The sequence below is a fragment of the Rhinatrema bivittatum genome, chromosome 2 (genome assembly GCF_901001135.1).
Source record: "Rhinatrema bivittatum chromosome 2, aRhiBiv1.1, whole genome shotgun sequence".
Classification (NCBI taxonomy): domain Eukaryota; kingdom Metazoa; phylum Chordata; class Amphibia; order Gymnophiona; family Rhinatrematidae; genus Rhinatrema; species Rhinatrema bivittatum.
The window spans coordinates 161,946,633-161,966,104 of NC_042616.1; the positions used below are offsets into that span (position 1 = coordinate 161,946,633).

Genomic DNA, 19,472 nt, shown 5'->3' on the forward strand with positions numbered 1-19,472 from the left:
AGCAAAAAGAAATGCAGTCCGCCAACCAGGAGGAAAGAGCCTGCTTACCCACAGGATGTCCTAACTTGTTAGGATGGAAAGAGACAAATAATTGAGTGCTCTTCCTGTGAGCAACTGTACGGTCTAGATAAAAAGCTAGAGCTCGTTTGCAGTCTAGGGTATGCAGAGTCTGTTCCCCGGAGTTGGAGTGGGGCCTGGGAAAAAAGATAGGTAGTATGATGGATTGATTAATATGAAACTCAGAAACTACCTTAGGTAAAAATTTAGGGTGAGTGCGGAGTACCGCCCGGTCCTGCAGGAGCTTAGTGTAAGGCGGATAGGTAACTAGGGCCTGCAATTCACTAACCCTGCGAGCTGAAGTGATAGCCAAAAGGAATAACACTTTCCATGTGAGATACTTTAATTCACAGGAGTGGAGAGGTTCGAAAGGAGGTTTCATTAGACGACCAAGAACCAGATTAAGGTCCCAAGATGGGGCCGGAGGACGTAAGGGTGGCTTCAGATGGAGCAAGCCTTTAAGAAAACGTGTTACCAGGGGTTGTACTGAAATAGGGACACCCTGTACACCTTTATGGAAGGCGGCTACCGCACTGACATGCATCCTAATGGAAGAGGTCTTTAGACCGGATTCTGATAGGTGCCATAAATAGTCCAAGAACTTAGAGATTGGACAGGAAAGGGGATCAAGGGACTGAGAAGTGCACCATGATGTGTACCTTTTCCATTTATATGAATAGGATCTTCTGGTAGAGGGCTTTCGTGAAGCTATCAGGACACGAGAAACCGAATCCGAAAGGTTAAAAAAGCTGAAGGACTAACCTTTCAACATCCATGCCGTCAGGGACAAGGCTTGGAGGTTGGGATGGAGGAGGCATCCGTCGTTTTGAGTGAGCAGATGCGGATCCGTTCCCAGAGGGATGTGCCTGCGGATGGAGAGATCCTGGAGTATGGGAAACCACACTTGGCGTGGCCAGTGGGGTGCTATCAGGATCATGGTTCCTCCGTCCTGGCGTAGCTTCACGAGAGTCCTTGACAGAAGAGGAAGTGGAGGGAATGCATAAAGCAGACCTGTCGTCCACTTGAGGGAGAAGGCATCTCTCGGCTGAAAGTGTTGGCTCCGAATGAGAGAGCAGTAATCGTCCACTTTGTGGTTCTGAGGGGACGCAAAGAGGTCTATGCGGGGAAAACCCCACTTGTGAAACAGAGAGGTCACTACCAGAGGATCGAGTGACCACTCGTGTGGCTTGAAGACACGGCTCAGCTGGTCTGCCAATACATTGTCTACTCCCGGCAGGTAAGTGGCCCTGAGGTACATGGAGTGGGAGAGGGCTTCCGCCCAGATCTGCGCAGCTTCCTGACACAGAAGGAAGGAGCCTGTGCCTCCCTGCTTGTTTATGTACCACATGGCCACTTGATTGTCCGTCTGGATTAAGATTATCTGATGGAATAGATGATATTTGAAAGTTCGGAGTGCATAGCGGATTGCGCGAAGTTCCAGGAAATTTATCTGGTGTTCGGCTTCCTCTTTGGACCATAACCCTTGGGTTTGTAATTCGTCCACATGGGCTCCCCAACTGATGTGAGAAGCGTCGGTGGTTAGGATTACTTGCGGATCCGGTGGAAGAAAAGGTAAGCCCTGAAGGAGGTTGACCTGAGTTGTCCACCAGGTTAAGGATAGGCGCAGGGCCTGTGTGACTGTGACTATGGAGGACAGAGGCTGAAAAGCTTGAATCCATTGGTGTCGTAGAGTCCATTGTGTTACTCTCATGGCTAGTCGGGTCATGGGAGTGACTTGAACCGAGGATGCCATGTGTCCTAGGAGAATGAGGAACTGGCGAGCCGTGGCAGTGTTTTGAGACTGGAGCTGGCGAGCCAGGGATATTAGGGTGTGGACCCTCTGAAGAGGAAGGTAAGCCTTTGCCTGTAAGGTGTCCAAGTCTGCCCCAATGAAGGATAAGGTTTGAGATGGGACTAAGCAAGATTCCTCGTAATTGACAAGAAACCCTAAGGAAAGGAGTGTTTGAATTGTCAGTTTTAGGGAGGATTGAGCAATGTGTTGGGAGGAGGCCCTGATTAGCCAATCGTCCAGGTAGGGGTAGACGTGGACACCTTCCTTCCTTAGGAATGCTGCTACCACTACGAGACATTTGGTAAAGACTCGTGGGGCAGAAGCCAGACCGAAAGGTAGGACACGGTATTGATAATGGTCGTGGCCTACAAGAAACCGCAGATATTTGCGATGGGATTGTGTGATCGCAATGTGGGTATAAGCGTCCTTGAGGTCGAGAGAGCACAGCCAATCCCCCCTTTGCAACAGAGGGAGCAAGGCGCCCAGGGTTACCATCTTGAACTTTTCTTTTTGCAGATACTTGTTGAGGGCCCGAAGGTCCAGAATTGGACGTAGCCCCCCTGATTTCTTTGGTATTAGGAAGTATCTGGAATAGAACCCTTTCCCTTGTTGACAAGGAGGGACGGGTTCTATAGCATTTGATTGTAGAAGAAGGGATACTTCTTGATGTAATTGAGTGAAATGGCTGGTTAGACTCCATGCCTGAAGGGGCGGGGAGTCTGGCGGAAGTGTTATGAAGTTGAGGTGGTAACCCTGTGCGATAATTGCTAGCACCCACTGATCTGAGGTGATCTGTTTCCAACGGTGTAAGAAGTGGAACAGTCGACCCCCCACAGGGATGTGTGGAAGAGGGAGATGGCATGTGCTCAATAGAGGGAAGTCAAAGGCCCGCCGTAGGCCCAGGAGGTGGGGCTACAGTAGGTCTTTGCTTTCTCGGCTGACGAGGCTGAGGCCTGTTAGAGGACCGTGCAGGACGAGCCCTAGTTGACGGAGGGTAGTAGCGACGTGGTCAAAAGAACGACTTCTTAGAGTCCTTCTTTTGCGGTTGCTTGGAGGTCACCTCAGGTGGGACAGATGAGAGTTGTTTCAACGTCTCATGGTGGTCTTTTAACTCCGCCACAATCTGTTGAATTTGCTCTCCAAACAAATTGTCGCCTAAGCAGGGCAAATCAGCAAGACGATCTTGGACTTCTGGGCGAAGGTTGGATGACTTTAACCAAGCCCAACGTCTGGCTGAGATGGCTGTGGCTGAAACCTTCGTGGAAGCATCGAATATGTCATAGGCAGTCCTAATCTCGTGCTTCCCTGCCTCAAATCCCTTGTGAAGAAGGGCTTGAAGCTGTGGTTGGTATTGGTCCGGCAACGTGTCAGCATAGTCTTGCATCTGCTTAAAGATGGCTCTGTTGTATTGAGTCATGTAAAGTTGATATGAAGCTATGCGTGAAATCAACGTAGCTCCATGATACACTTTCCGTCCTACACTATCCAGGAACTTGTTGTCCCTGGTAGGTGGGGTAGAAGAGTGCGGCTTAAGACGCTTGGCCTTCTTCTGCGCGGACTCAACCACAACAGAGCGATGATCCAGTTGAGGTTTTTGGAAACCTGGTGCTGACTGGACAAGGTATGTGGAGTCAGCTTTCTTGTTAACTGGTGACACCGATGAAGGAGATTCCCAGTTTTTCTTGAGCAGATCCAAAAACACCTGGTGTATAGGGATGGAAGCGATGATTTTTGGAGCATCCAGAAATTGAAGTAGTTCCATCATCTGGTGTCTGTCATCAGCTTCAGATTGTAGTTGAAAAGGTACAACTTCTGACATTTCTTTCACAAAATTAATGAAAGATAGATCCTCAGGAGGAGATCTTTTTCTACTCTCTGTAGGAGATGGTGGCGAAGGCAGATCTGTGTCAGAAGAGGTATCATCATCATCACCCCAGGTATCGTAGGGATCATGTGTGGCTTGTAGCCCTGATGGACCTGGCTGAGGCTCTGAAGGCATCGATGGAAACAGAGGTGGAATCGGTGCGGTAGGTGGAACCAGAAATGGCATCGATGGCTTCGGTGCTGCCGATGGAATCGGTGCCTGGCGCGGAATCGATGGAGCCGAAGGATAAATCGGTGGAGATATACCCGAAGGTACCGATGGAACTACCCCGGAAGGGGGAATTCGAAACGGTGTTTCTCCTGCCGATGAGAAACCAGTCTGAGACGGTGGTGTTGTCGATGGCACTGGAATCACCGATGGAAGGGCCGTTATGAGTGCCTCCATGCGGCTCAGTAGCGGTGCTAGTGCTTGTATCAACGGCTCGGTGGTCGGTTCCCTCCTCGGTGGCGAAGCCGGTGCCGGTGCCGGGGGCGGCACTGGAACCGGTGCCGGAGACGGTGCCGATGGAGGTTGTAATTTCTTCATCGCTTTCTCGATGGCCTCCTGGACCAGCCGGTCCAGTTCTGCCCGGAGACCAGGGGTAACCATACCCGGCTCGACGGGAGAGGGAGGCTGAGGCAGGGCCGGAGGGACCACCGTAACCGGTGGGATCACGGCCCCCACACCCCGAGAGGGTGAGGGTTTCCTCGATGCCGGCGAACGAGACGTGGAGGGCGTCCGGTCTGTTCGCGGCTTCTTTGTCGGTGGCTCGGCTTGAGCAGAGGTCGATGGCTGTGGATCCTCGACAGGCCGAGACTTATGCCGTCGATGGCGGTGCTTTTCTTTCCGATCCCCTCGCCCATCCGGGGAAGGGACGGGAGTAGACGGCCGAGAAGCGATCGATGGCGGACGGTCACCGGAGGGTTGACGATGATGGTACAACTTAGACGGTGCCGGTTCCGATGACGTCGATGCTATCGATGGCGTTGGGGTTGGTGCATGGAAGAGGAGCCCCATCTTCTCCATCCTGGCTTTGCGACCCTTGGGTGTCATTAAGGCACATTTGGTGCAAGTCAGGACATCATGCCCACTACCCAAACACATTACACAAACCCTGTGAGGGTCTGTGATGGACATAGTCCGGGTACAATCCGGACAACGACGGAACCCCGTTGCCATGGCTGGAAGCCAAAATTTAGGCTGGGGATCGGTAAGTGCCCACAGGCCTCAAGGGCCAAAATCGACGGCAGTCGATGGAAGAAGGCAAAAAACTTACCGGGTTCCGTAAGATGACTAAAAAATTTGTCGAAGGGAGACCCCTGAGGGGCAAATTTTCTTAGGAAATTAATTTCCAAATTCCTGTCAGGAACATGGTTAGAGAGCTCCTTTCACCGCGTGGCAACTGCTGCGCGGAAAAAAGAAGACTGAAGGGAGACCCCTGCTGGCTGCAGGGTCAGTGCCTTGCTGGGCATGCCCAGTAGGGGCCAGTCAAAGTTCTGTTTAAACTTTGACAGAAGTTTTCCGTGGTGGGCTCCATCCTCGATGTCACCCATTTGTGAGGACAACCATCCTGCTTGTCCTGTGAGAATTATAGTTTACATACACTTGCTTCTTCTTGTCCATACTGATTTACATTCTTTTGTTTATAGATTTGCTATCAAATTTTGGTCCCTCCCATTGCAGTTTATGAAACAAGGTCTGTGTCGGGGGACCATGAACTCAGTTGAAAAACATATCACTGATGTCTTGATGAAGCCATTAAACCTATGAACAGCCTGAAATTGTTTGGGCAATGTAATCTATTGCCAAATCTTCATGTTCTTTTAGCTTCAAAAAAGGACTCCACTAGAAAGACCTTTGGACTAAAATGGAGGAGATTTGCCTTGCAGTGTGAGGAAAACTCGCTAGATACTTTTTCTTACTCTACCAAAAAAAAAAAAAAGATAAAAAAAAATAACACTGCTTGACTACCTTCTACATTTTTTAGAGTCGAGTCTCAAGATATCAGTAAGCGTTTATCTTAGTGAATTGATGACAATCATCACTGTGCAGAAGACAGACCCATCTCTGTACAGCCTGTCTGATTCATGTGGAGCTTACTTCATTTCAAGCCTCACATCAGGCTTCCCATTGTGTCTTGGGACCTAACCATGGTACTGACCCAGGTGATGAAAACTCCCTTTGAGCCGCTCTGCTCCTGTGACTTGAAACTCCTGACCTGGAAAGCTGTATTTTTGATAGCGGTGACTGTGGCGCATAAAGCCAGCAAACTCCAGGCTCTAGTGACTTATCCATCTTATACTAAGTTTTATCATGAGAGGATGAGTGCACAAAACCACCCTAAGTTTCTGCCTAAGGAAGTGTCTGAATTTGACCTGAACTAGTCAATTCCACCTTCCAAGATTTTTTCCCAGGCTACATGACCACCAAGGTGAATAAGCACTGCCCAGTTTGGAATGCAAGAGAGCCTTGATCTTCTACCTGGAGCAGATTGAAGCCCATAGAGTGTCTACCCAGCTTTTTGTTTCATTTGACACCAATGAATTGGGGATTGCCATTGTCAAACACACTCTTTCCAATTAGCTGTCAGATTGCATCTCCTTCTGTTACATCCAGATGGGCCCGAATCTGGTGGTCATATCCAGGCTCATAGAGTTAGTCATAACAACATTGGTAGCCCGTCTTAGATTGGTCTCCATAGCTGCAATGTGCATTGCTCTCCGTACACTCACATCACGCTATTGTTTGGATAGGGACTCTGAATGCGACAGCAGATTTGGCCAATCTGTCCTGCAGAACCTCGTTGTGGTGCAGAACCCAAATCCATCCATCCCTCCTAGGGCCCATTTTCCTTCTAGGCTGTTCCTACATATAGCAAATATATGAAGAAAACACTCGTTGCCACTAAAATAGAATTTGTGCTTGTTGGCACTGTTTTTCCCTTTTTCAAATCGGGGAAGTCTGTAGCTAGGATTCTCCACTTGTGAGGACTGCCATTTTTATTTTCCTCAGAAAAAGCAAAGTTACTTACTTGTTGCAAGTGTTCTCAGAGAGCAGCATGATGTCAGTCTTCATGAAACCTATTCTTCTCTCCTTGGAGTTGCCTTCTTGAAGTATAAGATAAGGCAGGGATGGCAAACCTGTGGTTCGGGAACCATTTGGCTCTTTCATATGCAAAATGTAGCTCTTGTAGTCTTGGTCACATAGCAACTGAGTAGCACTGCAGAGGACAGGGACTAAAGCAGGAAGCACACACAATAGAACAGAGCAGATAAGAGCCATTCTGCTCCATCCCCCCTCCTGAGTTCACAGTGTTGCAGATTGCTGCAGAGACAAAGTGGGACTGGAGAAAGGATCAGAGAGTTTTCTCTGCTCATCCCAGATCCACTCTCTCCTCCCCCCGCCAGTCTGCAATCAGCAGCAGTGGAGGATGGAAGTGGAAGTGAAGGCAGGGGATGAGGCTGGAGCTAGCAGGAATACAAAGAAGAGACAGTCAGCTCCCTGCTCCAGCCCTCACCATCCTGTCCAACCCCCACCGCACTTGCTGCCTAAGGTAAAGAGCTCTTATCTGGTCTGCTGTCTGGAGGGGAAGGGCTGGAGTGTATACAGCAGCAGACCAAGCAGCTCACTATGCTCCCAAGACTTGAGATTCAGCTGACAACAGAGGGGAGGAGGGAGTCACCCTGAGCTCCAGTCAGGCCTTAATAATTTGTGGTATAAGGAAGTGGGTGAGGGGAGAAATGGGTTAATGTAGTTGATGAATACTTGAAGGAGTGGTTCATGAAGTGATATGTTGAGGTGGTGAGAAGTGTAAATGCTTGAAGATGCTGTGCAAAAGGGGAAGAATGCTTTTGGGGACAGTGTTATGAAACAGGATTAATTTTGCAAGAGTTAGGGAAGACAGAAGGAGGAGCTTATGCTCTGGGGAAGATGAAGGGCAGTGAATATTGTTTACCTCCTTCCCTGAAGTCAGCAATGCAAACTGTACTATTTGGCACCTTATTCTGTCCCAAGGTTCATGCTGCCACCTGTTCTACCACAAGTGTGATGGGACAGGACATGGGGTGAGGGAAATAAGAGGAAAGAGGGAGGGCTAGGATAGGGTGTTGTATTAAGAGTCACGTGGGGGGTGTGGAGGGGCATGAGAGAGCCCGGGACGGGGATGGAAGCAAATGCCCCACAAATGCCACCACCTCCAGCAGGGAGGTGGTGGCATTTGTTGGGAGGCTGAAAAATGGAAATGATATCCAGATGGGTCAGAGGAAGTGATAAGAAGGTGAAGGGTAAGGAGGGTGAGGATGGGCGACAGTCATAAGTAGTGAAGGTGGGAGGGTGAGAGAAAGCTATAGAGGCAAAGGACGAAAGGGAAAGTAACAGAGCCAGAAGAGATGAGAAAAACCAGAGGTGTTGATTGGAGAGGGAAGGATTAGAGAGAGACACATGGCAGAACTAGGGACAGTGGAAGAGGGAGTGAATGTTTCGGGGGGGGGGGGGATGACTTAAAAAGGGGTGAATGTTAAGGAGTGAGTGTGGAGAGTCAGAAGGGGTAATGGTGGAGGGTGCCTGTAAGAGAACTAGAGACGGCTTTGGAGAGGAAGGGGTGAGCGAGAGAGTAAGAACAAGTGGGGGTGGGGCAGAGAAGATACTGATGGTGGACAGAGGGTGAGAATCAGAGGCAGAGAAGTCAGAGGCAGTTTTACAATACAGGCACCCACAGACAATGGTGGGGGCCCCGTAAAAAGCATTAAATGAGTTAGTCCCTCCCCGAAAACCATGGTGGGTGAATGAGGAGAAAGATTCACTCCCAGAAATCGAGGGGGGAGGGGGCTGCATCCTCCTTTCCCCCCATAAATTTGCTGACCTGCTTTTCATCTCCCCTTGCCTCGGGGCTAACAAGAATTTATAGGTCCTGGCCATTGGCACTGCAATAAAATCTTCCTCTAAACATAAGCAGGACCTTTGTACCAGCGCATACACCTTCTAATAGATCCCGCAATGCTCCACCCTCTCCTACAAAACAGGTTTCCTGTTACTGGGGCAACCTGTGCAAGGAGTGTAGCAGTGCAGGGCCTGCTGGGAGCATGCGCATGCCGGTGCACAAGCCCCATGTTCATTTACTAGATCTTGTTGCAGCAGAGCGAACTGGAAGAAGAAAGGGTTGCAGGCCCAGATGGCAGCAGCAATGCTCCAGTGACGACGAAAATTTGGTACCAGAGGCACTTGCCTACATTACCTATTGCTAAATCCAGGCCTTACAGTAGGACAAGTGGTGCGGAGGGAAATGTTAATATTGGATCATGGTAATCGCACTGTTAACCCACGATTCAGTAAGGGATAATAGCGCGTCCAAAACGCGCGTCCAACCCCCGAACCTAATAGCGCCCGCAACATGCAAATGCATGTTGATGGCCCTATTAGGTATTCCCACGCGATTCAGAAAGCAAAATGTGCAGCCAAGCCGCACATTTTGCTTTCAGAAATTAGCGCCTACCCAAAAGGTAGGCGCTAATTTCTGCCGGCACAGGGAAAGTGCACCCTCCGACTTAATATCATGGCGATATTAAGTCGGAAGTCCCGAAAGTTAAAAAAAGTAAAAAAAAAAAAAATTGAAATAGGCCCGCAGCTCACGGGTTGAAAACTGGATGCTCAATTTTGCCGGCGTCCTGTTTCCGAACTCGTAGCTGTCAGCAAGCTCGAGAACAGACGCCGGCAAAATTGAGCATCGGCTGTCAAACCCGCTGACAGCTGTCGCTCCTGTCCAAACAGAAGCGCTAGGGACGCACTAGTGTCCCTAGCGCCTCTTTTTACCTCCTGCCCCAATTTAAATAAATTAATTTACAGTATCGCGCGCACAGTTGAGTGGCCTGTGCGCATGCCGGGAGAGCGGGCGCTCGCCCGCTCTCCCGTGAATTTTACTGTATCGGCCCATAAGTTAGATAGCGAAGATCGCAGGAATGAAGAGGCTCGAATGGTGGTTTCATGAGCCAACCTAAAACTAGGTTGAGGTCCCAAGAAGGGGCCAGAGGACGCAGTGGAGACTTGAGGTGAAGCAAGCCCTTCAGAAATTGTGTGACTAGGGGTTGCACTGATATAGGATCATCCCCGACACCTTTATGGAAGTCGGCTACCGCACTGACATGCATTCTGATGGAGGAAGTTTTTAGGCCTGACTGACAAGTGCCAAAGATAGTCTAGAAACTTTGGGATTGGACAGGTAAAGGGATCAAAGGCCTGGGAAGAGCACCATGATGCAAACCTGTTCCATTTGTAAGAGTAAGATTTTCTCGTGGAAGGCTTCCGTGAAGAAATCAAGACACGGGAAACTGGATCAGAAAGGTTAAGAGGTTGAAGGATTAACCTTTCAACATCCATGCCGTCAGGGACAAGGCTTGAAGACTGGGGTGGCGAAAGCACCCGTCGTTTTGAGTGATTAGAAGCGGGTCTGTTCCCAAAGGAATGTGCCTGCGAATGGAGAGATCCTGAAGAATTGGAAACCACACCTGGTGGGGCCAGTGGGGAGCTATCAGGATCATGGTTCCCTTGTCCTGACGTAACTTCACGAAGAGTCTTCAAGAGAAGTGGAAGTGGAGGGAATGCATACAGGAGATAGGTTACCCATGATAGAGAGAACGCATCTCTTGGTGGATAATGTTGGCTGCGAGTGAGATAGCAGAAATTGCTTACTTTGCGATTCTGGGGTGATGCAAAGAGGTCTATTTGAGGGTAACCCCATTTTTGGAAGATGGTGTTCGCTACTGAGGGGTTTAGAGACCACTCGTGCGGTTGGAAGGTGCGATTCAACTTGTCTGCCAACACGTTGTCCACTCCCGGCAAGTAGGTGGCCCTGAGGTACATCGAGTGGGAGAGGGCCTCCGCCCATATCTGTGCAGCTTCCTGACACAGAAGGTAGGAGCCTGTTCCTCCCTGCTTATTGATGTACCACATGGCCACCTGGTTGTCAGTCTGGATCAGGATGACTTGATTGGATGGGTGATCCTGAAATACTCTGAAAGCGTATCGGATTGCTCGCAGCTCCAGGAAATTTATTTGGTGTTTGGCTTCCTCTGGAGACCAAGAACCTTGTGTCTGCAGATCGGCCACATGGGCTCCCCATCCGAAGTTGGAAGCATCGGTGGTGAGAATTATTTGAGGGTCTGGCGCCTGAAAGGGCAAGCCCTATAGAAGACTGAATTGATTTGTCCACCAGGCGAGAGAGAGACGGAGTGAGTCGGTTACGTGGACAATGGTCGACAGGGGCTGAAGGGATTGAGTCCACTGCGACCTTAAGAGTCCACTGCATGCCTCTCATGGCCAAGCGGGCCACTGGGGTGACCTGAACTGAGGACAATGTTCAGACTGCAGCTGATGCGCCAGAGACACATTGTCGAGGCAGGAAAGCCTGTGCCTGCAAGGTGTCCAAGTCTGCCCAAATGAATGATAAGGTTTGAGATGGGACTAAGCAGGATTTGTCATAAATGACGAGAAATCTGAGTGAAATTAGAATGTTTAAGGTGAGATGTAGGGACGACAGAGTGGCTTGCTGGGTCGGAGCCCTGATTAACCAATCCTCCAGATAGGGGTAGACATGAACACCCTGAGTCCTGAGGAAGCCTGCAACCACGACGAGGCATTTTGTGAAGACTCGTGATGCAGATGCGAGGCCGAATGGAAGCACTCGGTACTGATAGTGCTTGGGGTCTACGAGAAACCTCAGGTATTTGCGATGAGATGGAGTTATCACAATATGAGTGTATGCGTCCAGGAGGTCTAGAGAGCAGAGCCAGTCTCTTCTTTGTAGAAGAGGAAGAAGTGAGCCCAAGGTTACCATCTTGAATTTTTCTCTCTGGAGGTACTTGTTTAGGGCTTGTAGATCCAGAATTGGACGAACACCTCCCGATCTTTTGGGGATTAGAAAGTACCGGGAATAGAACCCGAGGCCTTGCTGAGGGGATGGTACTGGTTCTATTGCTCTGGACTGGAGAAGGAGGGAGACCTCCTGTTCCAGGAGCAATGAATAGTCGGATGTTTTCCACATCCTTAGAGGTGGGGAATCCGGTGGGATAGAGAGAAAATTGAGATGATATCCTTAAGCAATTATCACTAGGACCCACTGGTCTAAGGTGATTAAGTGCCACCTGTTGTTGAAATGGTACAATCAACCTCCCACTAGTATGTGGTAATGGAAGCTGGCTGTTGCTGTCTATGCGACAGTCAAAAGCCAGAAGCAGGGCCCGGCTGGGGGGCTGTTTATGGCTTTTGTTTCCGGGTCTGACGAGACTGTGTTTTTAGAAATGGTCTCGTAGAACGGGATCTGGTTGGTGGCGGATAGGACATCTTCGGACGGAAGAAAGACTTTTTAAGAGTCCTTCCAGAAGGGCTATTTGGAAGAGTAATCTGAAGGTATCAGAGAGAACTGTCTTAGGGTCTCATGAAGGTCCTTTAATTCAGCCACTGTCTTTTGAATCTGCTCTCCAAATAGATTGTCTCCGACACAGGGAAGGTCGGACAATCTGTCCTGGACTTCAGATCAAAGATCTGAAGATTTGAGCCAGGCCCATCATCTTGCTGAAATAGCTGCTGCAGATACCCTGGTTGCAGTGTCAAAGATGTCATAAGATGATCTGATCTCATGTTTGCCTGCCTCAAAACCCTTATTATTAAGTAGGGTTTGTAGCTGTTCTTGAAATGGCTGAGGCAAGGAGTCTGTCAGGTCTTGTATCTGCTTTAAGATGACCCTATTATATTGGGTCATATAAAGTTGGTAAGCGGCTATTCGAGAAATGAGCATTGATTCTTGGAAGACTCGATAACCAATGGCATCTAGAAACCTCTGCTCCTTTCCAGGGGGAAAAGAAGTATGATGTTTTGATCTTTTTGCTCTCTTCTGTGCAGATTCAACTAGCACAGATTGGTGATCCAATTGAGGTTTTTGAAAACCTGGAGCTGACTGCACTAAATAGGTAGTGTCAGCTTTCCTATGGACTGGTGCAATGGAGCCAGGATGTTCCTAGAAGAACTTGGTGGACAGGGATGGAGGTTACTTCCTTGGGAGCATCAAGGAATTGGAGAAACTCCATCATCTGATGTCTATCGTCCTGTTCAGTCTGTAATTGGAAGGAAACCAATTCAGACATTTCTTTCACAAAATTTATGAAAGAAAGGTCCTCTGGAGGAGAACGCTTTCTACTCTCAGTGGATGAAGGTGGCGATGGCAAGTCATCGGTGACTGGTGAAGAGTCATCAGTCCAGGTATCATAAGGATCAGCACCTGTCCCTCTAGGAACTAGAGGGGGACAGGGTGGTTGGATACCTGAAGACCCCGATCTAGGCGCCGAAGGAATCACCAGAGGCACAGATGAAGGCATCGAAGGTATCGGCGCAGGCATCGAGGGCATCGATGGATGGCTCGATGGCGCCGATGGACATATCGGTATCGATGGAATCGGTGGCTATGGCTGTATCGGTCTCAATGACTGAGGCAGAACTCCCGATGGAGGGATGCGGAATGGTGTTTCTCCTCCCGATGACAGAGCAAGCGGGAAGGGCACCGGAGCCATCGATGACCCGGGGTCCATCGGTGGAAAAGCGGCGATAAGCACTTCCATACTGGATAGCAGCGGTGCCAACGCTGCCGGAATCGGGTCGTGGTCGGTTCCACTATCGGCACAGTGTTGGTGCCGGGGGAACCTGGAGTTGTTGCATCGCCTTGTCGATAGCCTCCTGAACCATCGGTCCAGTTCTTCTCGGAGACCTGGAGCAAGCAGCCCCGGCTCCGGAAGAGAAGGAGGCAGAGGCATAGCCGGAGGGACCACAGTTAAAGGCGGAGTCGTGGCTCCCGATGCCCCATCAGGGGAGGGTTACCTCGGTGACCCGGTCGCCGAAAGGTCGGTGCCTTTTCTGGATGGGGTTTCTTCGACGGCGGTTCGGACGAAGGCGAGGTCAATGATTTTGCTCCCTCAATGCCAATGGTGATGTTTCTCCCCACGATCCCCTCGGTATTGAGGGGGAGTAGAGGGTGTCGATGGCCGAGAAGTTGTCGATGCCAGGCGGTCACTGGCCGGTGGTCGATGCTGATGCGAAGTTAACAGTGCCGGTTCGGACAACGTCGATGCAATGGATGGAGTCGGGGTTTGAGCACGGAAGAGAAGTTCCATCTTCTCAATTCTGGCCTTGCGACCTTTTGATGTCATTAGGGCACATTTGGTGCAGGTCAAGACATCGTGCTCTCGTCCAAGACACATTACACAGACTTTATGAGAATCTGTAATGGACATGGTACGAGTACAATCCGGACACCGACGGAACCCCGACGCCATGGCCATAGAAAAAAATCGAGCCGCGGTACGGTCGACGGCCAGTAGGCCGCGAGGACCAAACTAGATGGTAATCGACGGAAAACGGGTAGAAAACTTACCGGAGTACCGCGGCTTGAAAAAAGTTAACAGGGGGACCCCTGTGGGGCAATTTAACTTTTAATAATTCCTTGAGGAAAATTCCTGTCAGGAATCTCTACAGAGCTCCTTAACCGCGAGGCTACTGCTGTGCGGAAAAAAGACGACTAAAGGGGGACCCCTGCTGGCTGCAGGGATAGTGCCATGCTGGGCATGCCCAGTAGGGGCCAGTCAAAGTTTTGGAAACTGACAAAAGTGTTCCGTGATTGGGCTCCATCCTGTGATGTCACCCATATGTGAGGACTACCATCCTGCTTGTCTTGTGAGAAAGAGGGAGAAGCTGGTCAGAAACAGATGGAAGGATGAGAGAGATATTAGTGGGGACAGGGTGAAAGGATTGAGAGAGAGACTGGTGGAAAAGGGGTGACGAAAAGACTGGTGGGAGGACTGAAAGATTGGGGAGTTAAGATGGGATTGAGAGAGAGACTGGTGGGGACAGGGGGTGGAATTGAGGGAGAGACTGGTAGAAGAACTGAAAGACTGGTTGGGTCAGGATGTGGGAAAGAGGGAGAAACTAGTGGAGACAGGTGAAGAGAGTCAAGAATTAGGGGGTCAGGGTGGAAGAACTGAGATAGTGACTGGTGAGAACAGGGTTGGGGAATAGAGAGAGACTGGTGGAGGGATTGATAGAGACTGCTGGAAACAGAATAGGATTGAGAAAGAAATCAGTGGTGACAAGATGGACAGATTGAGAGAGGGATAGATACTGTTGGGAGTACTTCCCTCCACCCCCATCCTCCATAAACACCCTTTGTCTATTGAAAACATGAGATTCTTTGGTATTGTGCATTCCAATTTCTTGACTCTTGGTGCATTAAAGGCTGGTCACTCCCCCTAGCTAAGGAATCAGACTGAAGTGGGGGATATGTGGTATCATGCCATGCCACTCATGCCCAGCAGGTCATGGTCAAAGTTTTAGAAACTTTGATATAACTGTTCCGGAACTAAACTCCATCTGATATCATCCCTTGTAAGGACTGAAATCCTGCTGTCCTCAGAGAACACCTGTTATAGCTAAACAAAGCTACTTTACTTGATTTGCAAGGATTTTATTTTTGCTGATTAAAGTTGTGTCAGATTGTGATCTGGATTGTCCACTGTTGGAAACAGGTACTGGGCTTGATGGACTTTTGGTCTGCCCCAGTATGGCAAATATGTTCTTATGTAATTTGGGTACTCACTAGTTAAATTAAATTATTATGTAGCCAAATGGTGCAAACTGCTGTAATTTGCAGGTTGCCTTACATGATTACATAGCTGCATGAGAAAATGAAGACTATAAGATCACTTTAATTTTTTTAAATCAAATTTTTTTAGAGTGGTTTGTAATCTTGCAGATTAGCTGAAATGAGCCCTACATTATTATAATATTTTATTTATCTAAAAATAGAAATATGGGTGGTATAGATTACAAATTACTCGTGTGCCATCATTGTACGGTAACAATTTAAAATAATAAACTAGGTGTGTAAGTTAAACCTGATTGTTAGGAACAAATTAGGCAGTTTGATTTTAACATTAATGTGCTTATGTAGGTTACTAAAAAACTTCTAGCTTGGTGCATCCTTATCGCTCAACTATTTTTCTCCTTTTCTTTATCTTTATAAAATGCTTGTTTAAAAAGCCAGGTTTTCAGATTAGTTTTGAAAAATTTCAGATTTGTCTGTAGTCTTATTTCATGGAATTTGAATAAACGAATTTAAAAAAAAACGTATTTGTAATTTGCAGCAGGAATCAAACAAATCTGATGAGACTCACACAATAAACTTGCACATAGCATTTCACAGAGGGATTGCCCAAAAATTCAGTGGCAGTAATGTGAACAGTTGTGTGGGGCCATTCAGGGATGTTATACAGGCAGCCTGACTACCTATTAGGGGATGATTAGAGTCCCTGAAATGGGTGGGGGGGGGGGGGGGTGGTAAGAGGAACCTCAACCATCCTGAAATGGCTACACCTAACTGTCAAACTAGGGTACAAATGTGACAGACTCCAAAAGGAGCCAACTAAAGACTGTTGCTGCCACAGTTGAGATAGATGGAATGGTTGTGAATGAAGGCTCATGGATCTGCAATATTGCAGAGGTCAGTTTCAATTAAGTTGGAAGCTCAAAGGAGCAGTAGTAAACTGCCAGATCCAAAAACAAACACATTGCACAAGAATCTTCATTTATGAGAGCATAATCAATTACTACTGTGGCATCTAGCATTCCCATCAAGAGACAGGGGTAAACTTGAAATTCAGGGGGGGGGGGGGGAGCTGAACAGACATGGAGCAGGAAGACTACAACTGCTTCTACTGGAAAAGGATTTAAAACTGAAAAGCAAGTGACTGAATGAGCAAATGAGATGGAAGTTATCAAAGTGACTGCATGTCAATGACTCAGCTCTAAGCAGCTATTTTTGTGGAAGGAAACCTGGGGGCATCTAAGCTATATTTAAGTATTATCCCTCTTCTATAACTTTGAATATTGTCTACACTGTGATGCACCTAGAACCTAATGAACTTGACAAGATTCCCAGACTGACTATTATGTTGTTGTACAGTCATGGTACAACAAGGAAAATATGCAGATAAAGAGGAAAGAGAAAACAGAACAAAATTATCGATATAATGGTAATAAAGATTAAGTATAATGCAGCATCAACAAGGCTCAATGAACTACTTATAACTGTTTGAAACTGTCTGTACAAATATGTCCTGGAAAGAGAATCATCTTACTGGGCTGTTCCTCTGGGTGGCTTGACACTGCAGGAGTCTCAGAAATGCTAGCAGTTTCTTCAGTTGTCTTGTCTTTTAACCATGTTGCCAGACAGTAGGATTCAGAATGGTTAATACAAGTAGTTTCCAAAATGTCACTTAAGGTTTGGCAAAGAAGGTCCTTCTGTTCCTCCCCTGAAAATATTAAATTAATAACAAATTTTAACAACTGTGCTATTTCTTTTTATGAAATAGCATCCAAAGGTATTTCAGCTGGATGGAATCCTTTATTGTATACTGAACAGACCACCCCTAAAGTGAAGCCTTGTTGCTTAATCCTAATGAAGAGCCCTTAGCATTTCACAAACCATAATGCTGTACTACTGAATATTAACCCGCATATGAGATTTGGGGTAAAAAGTTACCCTGCTCTCCAAGGTGAATTCCAAAGATTGTGCTCCTAAAATTTTAAACATTTAGAGCATTTTCACAGGTATCCCCATGTAGAATTTCTCAAATATTCAGCTGGTAACAATGATTGGTTGGTTGTTGGTGGACAAAGAATTTCCAAGTTAAGAAGTTACCTAGAGTAAATGATATACCTTGTCACACATTTTCATCCCATAACTTCAAAGTTATTGATTCTATAATGCTATACTTTGCAAACATTCAGGCCGATACAAAATGGTGCGCTCAGCTGAGCGCACTGATTAGCTCCCATTTGGCCGTGCGTTTTAGACTCCTTATTATTACCCCTTATACATACTGTAATGGGTAATAGTGCGTGGAAAATGCACGGCCACCCCCTCCCCCCCCTGAAACTAATAGCGCTCATCATATGCAAATGCATGTTGAGCCTATTAGTTATTACCCCGGAATACTGAAAGTAAAATATGCGGCCAAGCTGCACATTTTATTCTCAGAAGGGCAGGCGCTAATATTAGAAGAATAAAACTACTAGAAGAAAAGCTGCAGCTCTAGAAAAAAATCACTTACAAAAACTGTAAGAATGCTGAATACTGAAAAAAAACAACGTTTTCTGACAAAAAAGATGACAGCGCTGCGGAAAAGAAAAGACTGAGGGACTCTGCCTAGGGGGCAGGGTAATGACTGCAGCTGCACATTCTCAATGGGGCATGCTGAAAGCTCTAGATTCTTTGATCTCAAAGTTCCGTGCCGGGCTCCATCCGATGTCACCCATGTGTGAGGACTAACATCCTACTTGTCCTAGAAGAATGGCTAATTCAGCCCTGCTTATTGACAGAAAATGTAACTGCTTTGCATATTTCATCCAAGAAGAGCTTTTTCCCCCAGCTGTCATTATGTCCAGCAATGGTCCTTACTGGAGGTGTACTTCTTCTAAAACACACACTCAGCGCAGTTCTCTGGCTGGTAGGGATTGCCACTGTAGTGGTAGCCATTTTCCCTCTTCTCTAAGCCTGTGTGTACCACTTTGGTAGAATGTTCAATAAATTTTATTTTTATACATACACCATACAAACACATATGCATGCATTCCCAAAGGACCTGGCTCACAGGAAACAACCACAAGTCTTGCTACATGATCCACCTTCCTCGATGGTGGGATCAGTGAACCCACACATGGGAAGCCCTTCACTGCAAGGAGTACTTTCAGTTTAATCAGGGCACAAGGTAGTCCTGCTACACAATTTAAGGCTGCTGCAGCAGCATTTTTCCTCTCCTGCAGAGCCAAAAAACAGTACTCTGTCCTTCCTTGCCTGAGACCAGCAGTGAGAAGGGAGTGCTACTGGAGGACAAAATTATTCTATTATTAATAGTTTATTTATTTTACGCTTTTCAACACTGAGGCAGCTTACATTCAGGTGCTGTACATATTTCCCTATCCCCAATGGGCTTACAATCTAATAGGTTCTAATTGCTGGGAATGCAAAACAATTATAGATTTTTCTTAACTTCTGATAAGTAAAAGCATACAGTAACATAACCAACAATGATTTGATATCAATATAATTTTGAGACTTCTAGTTTGTTTGTCACTGGAACACAAGTTAAAGCACTCAGTTCAAATGTTGAGTAGCCTCAAGTCAACGTTTTTGCAAAAGTATTACAAAATAAAAAACAATGTAAAACCCCTACACCTTTTGGCTTGCTTGTATGGTTTTGACACAGCAAATTAAGGCCCTGCAAGTTCTAGAGTGGAATGTTTTCTTTTTCAGACAATGCAGGGCATTAAATCCTATAGAGCAAGGTTTCCCATACTTTTCGCAAATGTGTCCTCATTTTAGCTCTTGAAAATTCCCATGACCCTAGAGGATGACCAGACAACTTAGCAGGGATACAATATCCCTTTAACAACCATGCCATTCTCACCCTCCCCACACTCCAGCTGATTCTCTCTCTCCACCTTCACCAACAACCTTTACCTCCTTCAGAGGACCTCTTCTCTTAACCTCCTCCCCTCCAGCAGCCCCCCTCTCTTAACCTCCCCACCTCCAGCTGATCCACTTTTAAATCCCTCGGCTCCTCCTCTTACTCAAGTCCTTCTTATAACCCCCAACTGATCCTGTCATTCCCTTCACATGTTCTCACCTCTTTACTTTCAACTCTTCTCTAACACACTCCAGCT

The 19,472-nt window shown here is 47.4% G+C and overlaps 1 protein-coding gene across 1 annotated transcript in view; it reads right to left on the reverse strand.

Annotated features, from left to right (window-relative positions):
* The window catches only part of MINDY3 (MINDY lysine 48 deubiquitinase 3), a 696,716-nt gene that overhangs the window by 563,905 nt on the left and 113,339 nt on the right, over positions 1-19,472 (reverse strand). Inside the window, exon 4 of the mRNA XM_029588822.1 lies at positions 16,886-17,059. Coding sequence (XP_029444682.1) covers positions 16,886-17,059 — 174 coding nt within the window. The remainder of the gene's footprint in view (positions 1-16,885; positions 17,060-19,472) is intronic.